Source organism: Scardinius erythrophthalmus, assembly GCF_964197995.2.
Source record: "Scardinius erythrophthalmus genome assembly, chromosome: 12".
Classification (NCBI taxonomy): Eukaryota; Metazoa; Chordata; class Actinopteri; order Cypriniformes; family Leuciscidae; genus Scardinius; species Scardinius erythrophthalmus.
The window spans coordinates 775,527-790,782 of NC_138232.1; the positions used below are offsets into that span (position 1 = coordinate 775,527).

General features: G+C 44.2%; 1 protein-coding gene across 1 annotated transcript; it reads right to left on the reverse strand.

Moving 5' to 3' along the window:
• Positions 1–140: 140 nt before the first annotated feature.
• LOC308699097 (cyclin-D1-binding protein 1 homolog) lies at positions 141–13,431 on the reverse strand (the record flags this gene model as incomplete). The annotated part of the gene is made up of 9 exons (XM_081379685.1): positions 13,297–13,431; positions 10,646–10,705; positions 10,475–10,548; positions 8,308–8,389; positions 6,247–6,343; positions 2,812–2,885; positions 1,892–1,968; positions 1,433–1,704; positions 141–321 (listed from the first exon to the last, which is right to left on the reverse strand). Exons 1-9 carry the CDS (start codon positions 13,382–13,384, stop codon positions 141–143), a joined length of 1,005 nt encoding a protein of 334 aa, XP_081235811.1. The 5' UTR covers positions 13,385–13,431.
• Between the last annotated feature and the right edge of the window lie 1,825 nt (positions 13,432–15,256).

Below are 15,256 nucleotides of genomic sequence, written 5' to 3' on the forward strand. Positions count from 1 at the left end.
CAGCCTTGGTGAGCAGAAGAGACTTCTTTTAAAAACATTACAAATCTTACCGATTCCAGAACTTTTGACTGCTGGTGTACACGAGGACGCACCTGTCACTCATGACTAATGAGCCGGCACACCTGTGTCCTGGAGACGCATCAGTATTGAGCCGAAACAATATGATGAATATGATGAATATGATGAAACTGGGAAATGAATCTGGGAGTCTGAACACGTCTCATGTGCGTGATGAAGTTATACGATCTGTTGAGACTCACGTTATGATTGACAGCCGGGCGGTCCACGGGGGGGTAGAGACTGAGGGCGAGGTCGTCAACGCTGAAAACACACACAGCAAGAGGTCATTATCACGGTTGTCACACTGTATCATCAGGATTAACGTGTGTGGAGAGGGTTTGTCAGGGCGGGTGCGCGATTAGAACCACACACACCACACACACCGCTGGAGGGCTAAACACACACTTGTGAGACTTAATTATCAGTGTTAAACATCATGTAAGACCACTAAACTCAAACGGTAGAGTGATGTCATCTGTTAAAGTCTCTTATGTTTAAAACAATACAGTGAAATATTATTCTAATGTAAATCATCTGTTTTCTATGTGAATATACAGTAAAGTGTAATTTATTCCTGTGATCAAAGCTGAATGTTCAGCATCATTACTCCAGTCTTCAGTGTCACATGATCCTTCAGAAATCACTCTAATATGAGGATTTGATGCTCAAGAAACATTTATGATTATTATCAGTGTTGAAAACAGCTTCATATTTTTGTGGAAACTGATACATTTTATTCTTCAGGATTCTTTGATGAATATAAAGTTCAAAAGAACAGCATTTATTTGAAATAGAATCTTTTGTAACATTATAAATGTCTTTACTGTCACTTTTGATCAATTTAACCCTTGAAGAATAAAATTATTTCTGCATTACAAAAAAATCTAACTTTAACAAACATTTAAATGATTAGAAGCATTCAAAACATTTCAACTTCATTCAATCAAATCAAGTCCTTAAATGTCACAAACTGTGTTCGCTTATTTATATCTTACAGAATAAACTGCAGCATGAAGACAAACTTCAAGCCTTAAATATTAAAGTCCCCCTGTGGTGAAATCCAGCATCGCTGGTGTTTCTGACGTCACAAACTACCTTGTAACCAATCAGATCAGCGTGTGATCGTCAACCAGCGGATCTCTGAGCTGAGGGAGTGAGTGGAGGCGGGGCTCATTTGCATATTCATAGAACCGCACATACTAAATGAGGCGAGGGTGTCGAGTTACATTCAAGATATTGAGGCCTAAAGAACTTTTTTTAAAGGAAAAAAGTTTAAATATGTCATTTTGGTGATTAAAGATGAGTTTTAAGGGATAAACTGATTGACTACAGGGGGACTTTAATATTCTGATTGATATTTTGCTAGAAACACCTCGGACTGATGTCTTTAGCGGCGTCCGCGAGGTCGTCGAGCTGTGTGATGTTCTCCTCGGTCTCCACAGCGCCGGTGTGTCGCACCGCAGAGGAGAGCTTACGCAGACTCGCTCCGGACGCCTTCATCAAACCCCGACACTGACACACCAGCAGCCGGTCCGACGGGGACCAGTACGTGTCCTGGTTCCCACGGCCTCCCATTCCTTCATCATCCTCTTCATCATCATCAGGCAAGACGTCAGCAAACGGGTCTTGAGTCTCAGCCAGAGCCTGAAGAACAGCAGTTCAGACACGCAGAACAACACCAGCAATCGCTTATTAATACTGATGCACAATATTACACACACACACACACACACTCTCTCTCTCTCTCTCTCTCTCTCGCACACTTTACTGTATTACAACTGAAAACAATCTTGATGTATTGGCAATAAGACGGTTGTAGATGTTCTCTGACCTGCTCCATCTCCTCCAGGGCATCTTTCACCAAACCAGCAGATGAAGTCAAGACGGACAACACTGCACTGCGGTTATCTGAGGAACACACACACACACACACACACACACACAATCAGTCTGAAGGATCATGTGACACTGAAGACTGGAGTAATGATGCTGAACATTCAGCTTTGATCACAGGAAAGTTTTTACAGTATTTTTCATCACACAAACACAGTCTCGGTGAGCAGAAGAGACTCTTTCAGAAACATTAAAACATCATTACTCCAGACTGAATATGAGATCATGTTGCGTTGGCGTTTGAGAAAACTCTCAAAATCATGTTCAGTTTCTCCAAAAGAGGCAGATTATTCAATTATGAAGTAAAATCAAATCAGTTCTGGTTTTATATAAATGAGCGATCAATGTATATTTGCAGTCATGGAGGAATTTGTAATAAAACATAAGTTTCATATTATTTACATTGCATTTTTTAAGGATTTGGCAGATGCTTCTATCCAAAGCGTTCTATCAGATCATGCATTTCCTGGGACTCGAACCTTGACCTTGGTGTTGCGAGCGCCGTGATCTTCTGTTTGAGCTACGGGATAGGAGAGTCTAACGGCTACTTTAAATCCACTGATTCGCATGTGCATTAAATATCAAAAGTGACAAAATCTGTGGGTTCAGCAATAAAGAAGAACTGAATCACACCACAACTATAACAATAACTACGCAGAGGAATGATATCGTATTTTTTTCTCCAGTTGATGAACGATAAAAACATTATCAGCCAATCAGAATTCATCCTGCTTTAAAGAGCTCGAGCATTTAAAGCGACAGACAACAAATCTGAGAATAAACAGAACGATCTCGTGGACACTAATACAGTTCTCCTTCTGGTTATGAACGCGCCTGAACTCCAGGTTGACCTCTGACCTTTTGGCAGCTGATTAAACTTGTCACACGCGGCCCAAACTCCTCCAGTCGACATCAGCTGCTCCTGCGAGAGACTGAGGACAACACACACACACACACACACACACACACATCATGATCATTAGTGTGTTAATCCTGAATCAGAATAAGTTCCTCTTGCAGTATCTCTTCTCTTCTCTGATGATGTGGGCGGGGCAACCTGTCACTCACATGAGATCAGCCAATAGCAAACCACAACCATTCAACCATCCAATCATAGAGACAGAGCGACACCCATAATCTGAAAGCCACGCCCATCGGGGGGGGAAACAATCCAACCATCTCCATTGAGTTTGTATTGTGTGAAGCTGCCTCCTCGCCATTTATGACTTATAACAAAAAACAAAACAATGTTTAAAAGCTGTTATGTGACAAAGTGTACAGCAAACAAGCTAAAAAAAACAGAAATAAGTGTTTATAAACTGTCGACCCCAAAAAACGAGCGTTTAAAGACAGAACCAACATGATTCGTGGCCTAAATGCGCTCTGTCTCTATCCAATCAATTCCCAACAGACACAATCAAGCCCCGCCCACATTTGTTCTTGTTCCAGAAGCATTTCACTGGGATATACGGCACTATAGGGCAGAAACATGAGTTGGGTGAGGTCAGGTGTGGTCAGGTGAGGTCAGGTGAGGTCAGGTGTGGTCAGGTGAGGTCAGGTGTGAACAGGTGAGTTAGGGTCAGGTAGGGCTGGGCGAACCAACACAGAGCCGTAGTTCACTGACAAGCTGAGCCATATCGCATTAAATATCGCAGGTGATATGTCCGTGCTAATTAATGCGATATGGCTCAGCTTGTCAGTGAACTGCGGCTCTGTGTAGTGAATGCTCCATCTGAAGGCCGGCGATGGCGATTTACTACTAATCAAGGAACCGGCTTTACTGACGAGATGCGCATAACAATGTCATGCGATATATCGCCCAGCCCTAGGGTCAGGTGTGATCAGGTGAGGTCAGGTGAGGTCAGGTGTGGTCAGGTGTGATCAGGTGAGGTCAGGTGTGGTCAGGTGTGATCAGGTGAGGTCAGGTGTGAACAGGTGAGGTCAGGTGTGATCAGGTGAGGTCAGGTGTGGTCAGGTGTGATCAGGTGAGGTCAGGTGTGGTCAGGTGAGGTCAGGTGTGATCAGGTGAGGTCAGGTGTGGTCAGGTGTGATCAGGTGAGGTCAGGTGTGGTCAGGTGAGGTCAGGTGAGGTCAGGTGTGATCAGGTGTGATCAGGTGAGGTCAGGTGTGGTCAGGTGTGATCAGGTGAGGTCAGGTGAGGTCAGGTGAGGTCAGGTGTGATCAGGTGTGATCAGGTGAGGTCAGGTGTGATCAGGTGAGGTCAGGTGTGAACAGGTGAGGTCAGGTGTGAACAGGTGAGGTCAGGTGTGATCAGGTGAGGTCAGGTGTGGTCAGGTGTGATCAGGTGAGGTCAGGTGTGATCAGGTGTGATCAGGTGAGGTCAGGTGTGATCAGGTGTGATCAGGTGAGGTCAGGTGTGATCAGGTGAGGTCAGGTGTGATCAGGTGTGATCAGGTGAGGTCAGGTGTGATCAGGTGTGATCAGGTGAGGTCAGGTGTGATCAGGTGAGGTCAGGTGTGATCAGGTGAGGTCAGGTGTGATCAGGTGTGATCAGGTGAGGTCAGGTGTGATCAGGTGTGATCAGGTGAGGTCAGGTGTGATCAGGTGAGGTCAGGTGTGATCAGGTGTGATCAGGTGAGGTCAGGTGTGATCAGGTGAGGTCAGGTGTGATCAGGTGTGATCAGGTGAGGTCAGGTGTGATCAGGTGAGGTCAGGTGTGATCAGGTGTGATCAGGTGAGGTCAGGTGTGATCAGGTGAGGTCAGGTGTGATCAGGTGTGATCAGGTGAGGTCAGGTGTGATCAGGTGTGATCAGGTGAGGTCAGGTGTGATCAGGTGTGATCAGGTGAGGTCAGGTGTGATCAGGTGAGGTCAGGTGTGATCAGGTGTGATCAGGTGAGGTCAGGTGTGATCAGGTGAGGTCAGGTGTGAACAGGTGAGGTCAGGTGTGATCAGGTGAGGTCAGGTGTGGTCAGGTGTGAACAGGTGAGGTCAGGTGTGATCAGGTGAGGTCAGGTGTGGTCAGGTGTGATCAGGTGAGGTCAGGTGTGAACAGGTGAGGTCAGGTGTGATCAGGTGTGATCAGGTGTGGTCAGGTGAGGTCAGGTGTGATCAGGTGAGGTCAGGTGTGATCAGGTGAGGTCAGGTGTGAACAGGTGAGGTCAGGTGTGATCAGGTGAGTCAGGTGTGGTCAGGTGTGATCAGGTGAGGTCAGGTGTGAACAGGTGAGGTCAGGTGTGAACAGGTGAGTCAGGTGTGGTCAGGTGTGATCAGGTGAGGTCAGGTGTGAACAGGTGAGGTCAGGTGTGAACAGGTGAGGTCAGGTGTGATCAGGTGAGGTCAGGTGTGAACAGGTGAGGTCAGGTGTGATCAGGTGAGGTCAGGTGTGATCAGGTGAGGTCAGGTAGGGTCAGGTGTGATCAGGTGAGGTCAGGTGTGATCAGGTGAGGTCAGGTAGAGTCAGGTGTGATCAGGTGAGGTCAGGTGTGATCAGGTGAGGTCAGGTAGGGTCAGGTGTGATCAGGTGAGGTCAGGTAGGGTCAGGTGAGGTCAGGTAGGGTCAGGTAGGGTCAGGTGTGGTCAGGTGAGGTCAGGTGAGGTCAGGTGTGGTCAGGTGTGATCAGGTGAGGTCAGGTGTGATCAGGTGAGGTCAGGTGAGGTCAGGTGTGGTCAGGTGTGATCAGGTGAGGTCAGGTGTGGTCAGGTGTGATCAGGTGAGGTCAGGTGTGAACAGGTGAGGTCAGGTGTGGTCAGGTGTGATCAGGTGAGGTCAGGTGTGAACAGGTGAGGTCAGGTGTGATCAGGTGTGATCAGGTGTGGTCAGGTGAGGTCAGGTGTGGTCAGGTGTGATCAGGTGAGGTCAGGTGTGAACAGGTGAGGTCAGGTGTGGTCAGGTGAGGTCAGGTGTGAACAGGTGAGGTCAGGTGTGAACAGGTGAGGTCAGGTGTGATCAGGTGAGGTCAGGTGTGAACAGGTGAGGTCAGGTGTGATCAGGTGAGGTCAGGTGTGAACAGGTGAGGTCAGGTGTGATCAGGTGAGGTCAGGTAGGGTCAGGTGTGATCAGGTGAGGTCAGGTGTGATCAGGTGTGGTCAGGTAGAGTCAGGTGTGATCAGGTGAGGTCAGGTGTGATCAGGTGAGGTCAGGTAGGGTCAGGTGTGATCAGGTGAGGTCAGGTGTGGTCAGGTGAGGTCAGGTAGGGTCAGGTGAGGTCAGGTAGGGTCAGGTGTGGTCAGGTGAGGTCAGGTGTGGTCAGGTGAGGTCAGGTGTGGTCAGGTGTGATCAGGTGAGGTCAGGTGTGATCAGGTGTGGTCAGGTGTGGTCAGGTAGGGTCACCTGTGCACAGGAGAGGAGAGAATGACCTCCATCAGCTGAAGGAGTTCGTCCAGCACCTCCACCGTCGCGTCTCGCACCGCCTTTCTCAGCGTCACTCCTAAAGCAAGCATCAGGCGTAGCGTCAGTTCTGGCAGGTCACGCTAGTCAAGCTCGCATCAGTGACTCTCAGCTGATACACGTCTCTACAGGAATACGACTCTATCACTGTAAACATCTATAATCTCGTCAGTATTATCGGCAGCGTCTCTCAGGAGCGGATCACCCTCCTCCCTCCACAGCTCCTCCTGTCCCAGTCAGGATCTGGCACTCTGTTCCCCTCGAATCTGAATAAACTCTCAAATTATGTAGTGCTTTAAAATCTTGAATTAATGATATCTGGAATACATTCATGTTGGCTCTGTTCTGTTCACCCTGAGGAGGGTTATTGCCGCTAGGCTGCCCAGAACTGAACCATACCGCTAATCCAAACTGTATGCTAACTAGTGTTGTCACGATACCAAAATTATTGTTTCGATACCGATACCAAGTCAAGTATTGCGATTTCGATACTTTTTCGATACTTTTCCTGAAAAGGGAGAAACACTCTCAAATATCATTGCTGTGCTTTATTTTAAAACCGGGACAACATTCTAATCATATAACACACTAATAGATGAACATATGAACAGCAGATATATTAAACATTTGAACAAAATATGAAATATAAAAATATAAAAAATAAATTAGAGCAATGACATTCAAGGTAATTTTTTTTTATAAATTTAGCAGCATTATCTCATTTATCATAAGAAACATAAGAGCTTTATCTTGATTCTGAACTTTGAATAAAAATATGAACAGCGATTATATTAAACAATGTTTAATATTGGTAACATATGATAAGCCTCATTGGTGATATATTTGACATGTGGGGAGAGAGTTGTGGAATATAGCAGCAAAGACAACGTCGGCAGTGTTGACGGCAAAATAGGCTACAGAATAATTCGTTCTGTATTGAGAGGTGCAATATTTGAAAATCGATCATATTTTTTTTAATTACATTTATATTGTATTGTCAAAACTTTCAACCATCAAAATGTCATTTATTAATATGTATTCGTGTCAAAATGACATAGAAACATATTTTCCTATTCTATTTTGCCTGGGAATTAACGCTTCCAACATGCTTGCGTGACGCGTGAAAAATAGGCGTCGGTTCTATTCTAGCAGGCACGCGTTTTCCGCGCGTCTCGAGCTGCGCCCAGACACGTACGTCACGCAGGCAGTTAACATGGGAGCCGAAATAAAAACGGGCACGACACGCAGCCAGTGTGTCGCCGGCCTTACAAATCTGGAACGCGGTCATTCTTAGAAGTATGGATACTAATAAATTAAGGAATCGTGACGTTTTTAATTTCCGATTTACTTTTGAAGTATCAGTGCACCGTGCAACAGAGCAAGGTAGGCAACATACTTCCATATGTCACTCCTCGCATCATCTTTTTCAACGAGTCGTGGAGACGTGGACCACTTGTGCTCGCACATGCAGTCATCTCGCTGTAGTGTTTTGTCACATGACACTGACAGCAGCAGGTTCTTTGCTGCGTGCATCAGGAAAAAAACACAGACGTCCATAGGGAGGCGTTTTTTTTTTTTTTTTTTTTTTTAAGTATCGATACTGATAAATTTAGGTATCGTGACGTTTTTAATTTCCGAGTATCGCGATACTTTTGAAGTATCGGTACACCGTGCAACACTAATGCTAACTGTCAATCGTATTTGATGATAGTGGTCCTGACATAAAGGACTTTCAAGTCAAGTCAAAGTTTTTTTATATAGCACAATTTATACAGCCGAAGCTGACCAACGTGCTTTACAAAGCTTCATAACACAAGAACACGTCAGACGTGGAGAAGAGACATGGAGAAAACTAAAACATTCCTAGAACACATACCTAAAGAGCATGGTAGGTTTTCAGCCCTGACTCTGCATAAGCAAGTCAGGTGCAGATCTAACCTTTCACTGCTGAGCTCATTACACGTTATAATGCTGTGGTGTTAGTGGTGTTAGTGGTATAGTTACCCTGGGTTTTTGGTAACCAGAAGTAAACGGTGGACAAGGTCAACACACTCTTCTGGACACATTCAGCTATTTTTGCACAGTCCTGGAGTGAGAAACAGAGCAACACTATTACAGGCGACAAAAGGTCAAATACAACAGCCCTGGATGACAGACAGCATTAATCTGATGCTCTGAAGAGGGTCAAAGGTCAGTCTGATGCTCTGAAGAGGTCAGTCAGATGTTCCGAAGAGGGTCAAAGGTCAGTCTGATGCTCTGAAAAGAGTCAAAGGTCAGTCTGATGCTCCGAAGAGGGTCAAAGGTCAGTCTGATGCTCTGAAAAGAGTCAAAGGTCAGTCTGATGCTCTGAAGAGAGTCAAAAGTCAGTCTGATGCTCTGAAGAGGGTCAAAGGTCAATATGATGCTCTGAAGAGGTCAGTCTGATGTTCCGAAGAGGGTCAAAGGTCAGTCTGATGCTCTGAAAAGAATCAAAGGTCAGTCTGATGCTCTGAAAAGGTCAGTCTGATGCTCTGAAGAGAGTCAAAAGTCAGTCTGATGCTCTGAAGAGGGTCAAAGGTCAATACGATGCTCTGAAGAGGTCAGTCTGATGTTCCGAAGAGGGTCAAAGGTCAGTCTGATGCTCTGAAAAGAGTCAAAGGTCAGTCTGATGCTCTGAAGAGAGTCAAAAGTCAGTCTGATGCTCTGAAGAGGGTCAAAGGTCAATATGATGCTCTGAAGAGGTCAGTCTGATGTTCCGAAGAGGGTCAAAGGTCAGTCTGATGCTCTGAAAAGAATCAAAGGTCAGTCTGATGCTCTGAAGAGAGTCAAAAGTCAGTCTGATGCTCTGAAGAGGGTCAAAGGTCAATATGATGCTCTGAAGAGGTCAGTCTGATGTTCCGAAGAGGGTCAAAGGTCAGTCTGATGTTACGAAGAGGGTCAAAGGTCAGTCTGATGTTCCAAAGAGGGTCAAAGGTCAGTCTGATGCTCTGAAGAGAGTCAAAGGTCAGTCTGATGCTCTGAAAAAGTCAGTCTGATGCTCTGAAGAGGGTCAAAGGTCAATATGATGCTCTGAAGAGGTCAGTCTGATGTTCCGAAGAGGGTCAAAGGTCAGTCTGATGTTCCAAAGAGGGTCAAAGGTCAGTCTGATGCTCTGAAGAGAGTCAAAGGTCAGTCTGATGCTCTGAAGAGAGTCAAAAGTCAGTCTGATGCTCTGAAGAGGGTCAAAGGTCAATATGATGCTCTGAAGAGGTCAGTCTGATGTTCCGAAGAGGGTCAAAGGTCAGTCTGATGTTCCAAAGAGGGTCAAAGGTCAGTCTGATGCTCTGAAGAGAGTCAAAGGTCAGTCTGATGCTCTGAAGAGAGTCAAAGGTCAGTCTGATGCTCTGAAGAGAGTCAAAGGTCAGTCTGATGCTCTGAAGAGAGTCAAAAGTCAGTCTGATGCTCTGAAGAGGGTCAAAGGTCAATATGATGCTCTGAAGAGGTCAGTCTGATGTTCCGAAGAGGGTCAAAGGTCAGTCTGATGCTCTGAAAAGGTCAGTTTGATGCTCTGAAGAGAGTCAAAGGTCAGTCTGATGCTCTGAAGAGGGTCAAAGGTCAGTCTGATCCTCTGAAGAGGGTCAAAGGTCAGTCTGATGCTCTGAAAAGGTCAGTCTGATGCTCTGAAGAGAGTCAAAAGTCAGTCTGATGCTCTGAAGAGGTCAGTCTGATGTTCCGAAGAGGGTCAAAGGTCAGTCTGATGTTCCAAAGAGGGTCAAAGGTCAGTCTGATGCTCTGAAGAGAGTCAAAGGTCAGTCTGATGCTCTGAAAAGAGTCAAAGGTCAGTCTGATGCTCTGAAGAGAGTCAAAGGTCAGTCTGATGCTCTGAAAAGAGTCAAAGGTCAGTCTGATGCTCTGAAGAGGGTCAAAGGTCAGTCTGATGCTCTGAAAAGAGTCAAAGGTCAGTCTGATGCTCTGAAGAGGGTCAAAGGTCAGTCTGATGCTCTGAAGAAGGTCAAAGGTCAGTCTGATGCTCTGAAGAGAGTCAAAGGTCAGTCTGATGCTCTGAAGAGGGTCAAAGGTCAGTCTGATGCTCTGAAGAGGGTCAAAGGTCAGTCTGATGCTCTGAAGAGAGTCAAAGGTCAGTCTGATGCTCTGAAGAGAGTCAAAGGTCAGTCTGATGCTCTGAAGAGGGTCAAAGGTCAGTAGTACGCACCTCCTCTGTCGGTGGCTTCGAGAAGATTAAACTGAGTTTTGTTGCTTCTTGAGACGTTGCTTTTACAGCATCATCTGTGAAATGAGAAGAACAGGAGTGAAGTCACTGCGCAGATAAATAATATTCATAATCACATTCATATTCACATTAAGATCGTCACAAACACTGAACTCAGAATCTCCCAGAAGTTTGACAAGCTGAACGTCCCGCTGGATTCATTCGACTCTCCATCTGAAAACATAAAGAGTGTTACAGTTTTTCTCGATTGTTTACACACATTTTCTGGTACTTGAGACACAATGACGACAACATGTAACTCATTCACCAACCTCCTGAACCAGTTCTGCTAAACTACAAGCACAATTCCTGCTTTACACTCAGATTGCAGTTCTAAAACACACTTTTTTCAAAACACTACACACAATTCTCTGCTTTTGGCACAATTTTCATGCAGAAAATCTCTTGTTTTCACAAGGAACACACTGCCATTCAGACTGACATCACATGGGCAAACACCCGACACACAGTTTTACAATTAGCAGTCAGAGCTTTAGCATAAAAGGTCCACAGGTGAGCTCTTCAACAGGTGAGCTCTTCAACAGGTGAGCTCTTCAACAGGTGAGCTCTTCAACAGGTGAGCTCTTCAACAGGTGAGCTCTTCAACAGGTCAGCTCTTCAACAGGTGAGCTCTTCAACAGGTCAGCTCTTCAACAGGTGAACTCTTCAACAGGTCAGCTCTTCAACAGGTGAGCTCTTCAACAGGTCAGCTCTTCAACAGGTGAGCTCTTCAACAGGTCAGCTCTTCAACAGGTCAGCTCTTCAACAGGTGAACTCTTCAACAGGTCAGCTCTTCAACAGGTGAGCTCTTCAACAGGTCAGCTCTTCAACAGGTGAGCTCTTCAACAGGTCAGCTCTTCAACAGGTCAGCTCTTCAACAGGTCAGCTCTTCAACAGGTGAGCTCTTCAACAGGTGAGCTCTTCAACAGGTCAGCTCTTCAACAGGTCAGCTCTTCAACAGGTCAGCTCTTCAACAGGTGAGCTCTTCAACAGGTCAGCTCTTCAACAGGTCAGCTCTTCAACAGGTGTGCTCTTCAACAGGTGAGCTCTTCAACAGGTCAGCTCTTCAACAGGTGAGCTCTTCAACAGGTCAGCTCTTCAACAGGTGAGCTCTTCAACAGGTCAGCTCTTCAACAGGTGAGCTCTTCAACAGGTCAGCTCTTCAACAGGTGAGCTCTTCAACAGGTGAGCTCTTCAACAGGTGAGCTCTTCAACAGGTCAGCTCTTCAACAGGTGAGCTCTTCAACAGGTCAGCTCTTCAACAGGTGAGCTCTTCAACAGGTGAGCTCTTCAACAGGTGATCTCTTCAACAGGTGAGCTCTTCAACAGGTGATCTCTTCAACAGGTGATCTCTTCAACAGGTGAGCTCTTCAACAGGTGATCTCTTCAACAGGTGATCTCTTCAACAGGTCAGCTCTTCAACAGGTGAGCTCTTCAACAGGTCAGCTCTTCAACAGGTGAGCTCTTCAACAGGTCAGCTCTTCAACAGGTCAGCTCTTCAACAGGTGAGCTCTTCAACAGGTGAGCTCTTCAACAGGTCAGCTCTTCAACAGGTGAGCTCTTCAACAGGTCAGCTCTTCAACAGGTCAGCTCTTCAATGAGCAATGGATGCCAACAATGGATTTTTTTTTTTTTTTTACTGTAACTGTATACAGTCAATTCTTCTGTTGTTTTGTATGTAGACCACTGTATGTGCAGCTTTGTGTTGGTTGGGATGTACACTGTGTGCATTGTTTTGTGGGAAAAATTAAATATATTTGTTACCGTGTATTTGTGTGTTCTGAGTATAAAAACTATATTCTCAGATATTTTACAACACACTTATGTATGTACTGTCTGTAGTAAGTGTAACACTGAACAAAAAAAAGGCCTAAGTCATTATGATGAATGGAGAAGAAGTGTTTTACACTCATCATAGTGTTTTACACTGAGCACATCAGTGTTCAACTGGTTCTTATAAATGTCTATTCATATGATGGTTTGTGTGTGTCATTTGAAAACAAAATACTATTTGAGAAGAAATAACATTGTTTTGAATGTAAAGTTTCATTTTGCAGGAGAATTGAGGGGTTTTGCCCATTGTGTGTGTGTTTTTTGATTTGTGTGTAGAGTTCTGAGAATATGAGGCATGCTTTCAGAAAATGTGTGTAAACAATCGAGAAAAACTGTAATAAACACTATGAGCTTCACACATTATAGTCAGTCAGTCAGTCAGTCAGTCAGAGTGTATCTGTGTGTGTGTGTGTGTGTGTGTGTGTGTGTGTGTGTGTGTGTGTGAGAGAGAGAGAGAGAGAGTGAGTGAGTGAGTGAGTGAGTGAGGACATGTTTTTCTACACCGGTGGGGACTTAAACCTGAATGCACACAGACTCATGGGGACTCGTGTCACCGTGGGGACCTAAACTGAGGTCCCCATGGGTACAAAAGCTTATAAATCATACAGAATGAGTTTTTTTGAAAATGTAAAAATGCAGAATGTTTCCTGTGATGGGTAGGTTTAGGGATAGGGTTAGTGTAAGGGGATAGAATATACAGTTTGTACAGAATAAAAACCATTACGTCTATGGAGAGTCCTCACAAAGATAGTGCACCAGACATGTGTGTGTGTGTGTGTGTGTGTGTGTGTGTGTGTGAGAGTGAGTGCGTGAGTTTAATATATTGTTTAACGTTATATCGGACTGTTATCGCGCAGAACACAGTTAGCCGTTAGCCGTCACAACAACACAGTTTGTCTGTGGTGAAATAAAGAGTAAGGATGTCGTCATACCTCTCACTCGATCTCTGCTGCATCTCACCGAGTTACTGAGGTTCCGCAACGGCAGAAGAACATCGGATCGGGAATTATCGGCACTCATGACCCGGTTCGCTTCTGGCACTCGAGCCGTGGAACGAATGTCACGCGGAACTAAGATTGTGTGACGATGATCGCGCCGGAATGAGTCTGTAGTTGCACCTACTTTAACCTACTTGTTGACATATTTAGATCTTTTGAAAATATGAATAAAAATTGTGTGTGTGTGTGTGTGTGTGTGTGTGTGTGTGTGTGTGTGTGTGTGTGTGTGTGTGTGTGTGTGTGTGTGTGTGTGTGTACATACAGTTATAATAAATAGTTATAAAGCTATAATATATATATATTATAACAAACAAAATAAACATTCACTTTGTATATGTTTTAGAGCCTCGTGCAACAGCTACACTCAATGATTAAATATTACTTTTAGTGTTTACAATTTAATATGAGGTTGTTTTTTAAATACTAACAAATAAAATAATATATTCACTAAAACTACTCTATTCATTCGCGTACATGAGTGATTCGGACGGCAGGTGGCGCTCGACGGCAGAGAGACGAGCTGTCAGTCGGAGAACGATAATCAGTTCGAATCACAACCAATGAAGTACCTCATTGTGGTCATTTTTTCAAACATGAAACATGCCAAAATACGATTATAAATGAATATGGTAATCATCCAGTCACATAGTTTATAATAAACTTCTGCCCATTATTATGTGATATCATCACATAGGCTACCATAGTATTTCTCAAAAGCAGCAGCAGTTCAAGTGACTTGATCTGAATGACTAAACTGATGTATTTTACACTGTTATTTTCCTGCTTTGAACTGATCTACTGTTTCAGATAAATGTGGCTTGACATTTTCAGGAGGCTCTCGGCTGGAAACACTGTTTTCTGTGAACTATTCATATGTCCATACAAGCTGTAAATGATTTCACATCATAACTGCTGGTAAACAAGATTTCAGAACAGATGCTTACATCTGAGTTGCAACATGTATTCTATAGATTATGTGTGTCATCAGAGGCCAAGTATTATTAGGTCTGCGCTGGTGTAGCTTGATCAGCTTTATATGATTCACTTGATCCACAGATGAACATGAAGAGTTCAAAGACCATCACAGCTTGTACTTGACAAAGATCTGCAGAACGCAGAAGGTTATCGGAGAGATGTGTGTTCATTCACAAGTGTTTTTACAGCGCTTATCTGCTCTAGTCACTGGTGCAACACATGCCGTCAGAACTGCAGATCTCTGCATGAAAAATGATTTTCATCTGATGTTTAATTTACAGTGAAAAATGTTATTTTACATTTGCTTACTTTATTACATTTCTGTACCTGAAAATTACTGTTAGATACCTAAAAAAACTGAAAAGCACTTTTTATTTCATTTGTATCTTTGTTATATAGTATTTATGTGCTTTTGCTTGTAATTTGATTATTTGTTCTTGCTTTATTATAGACTCCCTGTTTCATGACCAGTAAAAAATATATGAATGGTACATTTATATTGATAAACAAGAACATATGAGCGTTTGCTTGATAACTGAAGCTGGTGAATAACATGCAGCTGTTCATTGACTGTATTTATCACAGCTTATCAGATGTTGTTAAAGCCATCCGGTTCTTATCTTTCTGTGTTCTGCGCTCTTTGTGACTTGAGGCTTTGCATTAGAGGGTCTTTAACCAAAACAAGCACAAGTCTTCAGATAAGCCTGTCACGTACTCTTCTTGTCCAGTTCTACATGTTTGAGTTTGTTTGTTTTCATCTCATGACAGTCACACCATGTCTCCTTTCTCCACATGCTTCAGCATAATGCTCTTATGTTTAATGGCGAGACAATTCCAGTTATGCATAAAATATAGGCAACTTACACTTATTTTTCATGCTTTGGAACTTTAGCTGTTCAGGTTCTCTCAAAGTTATGAC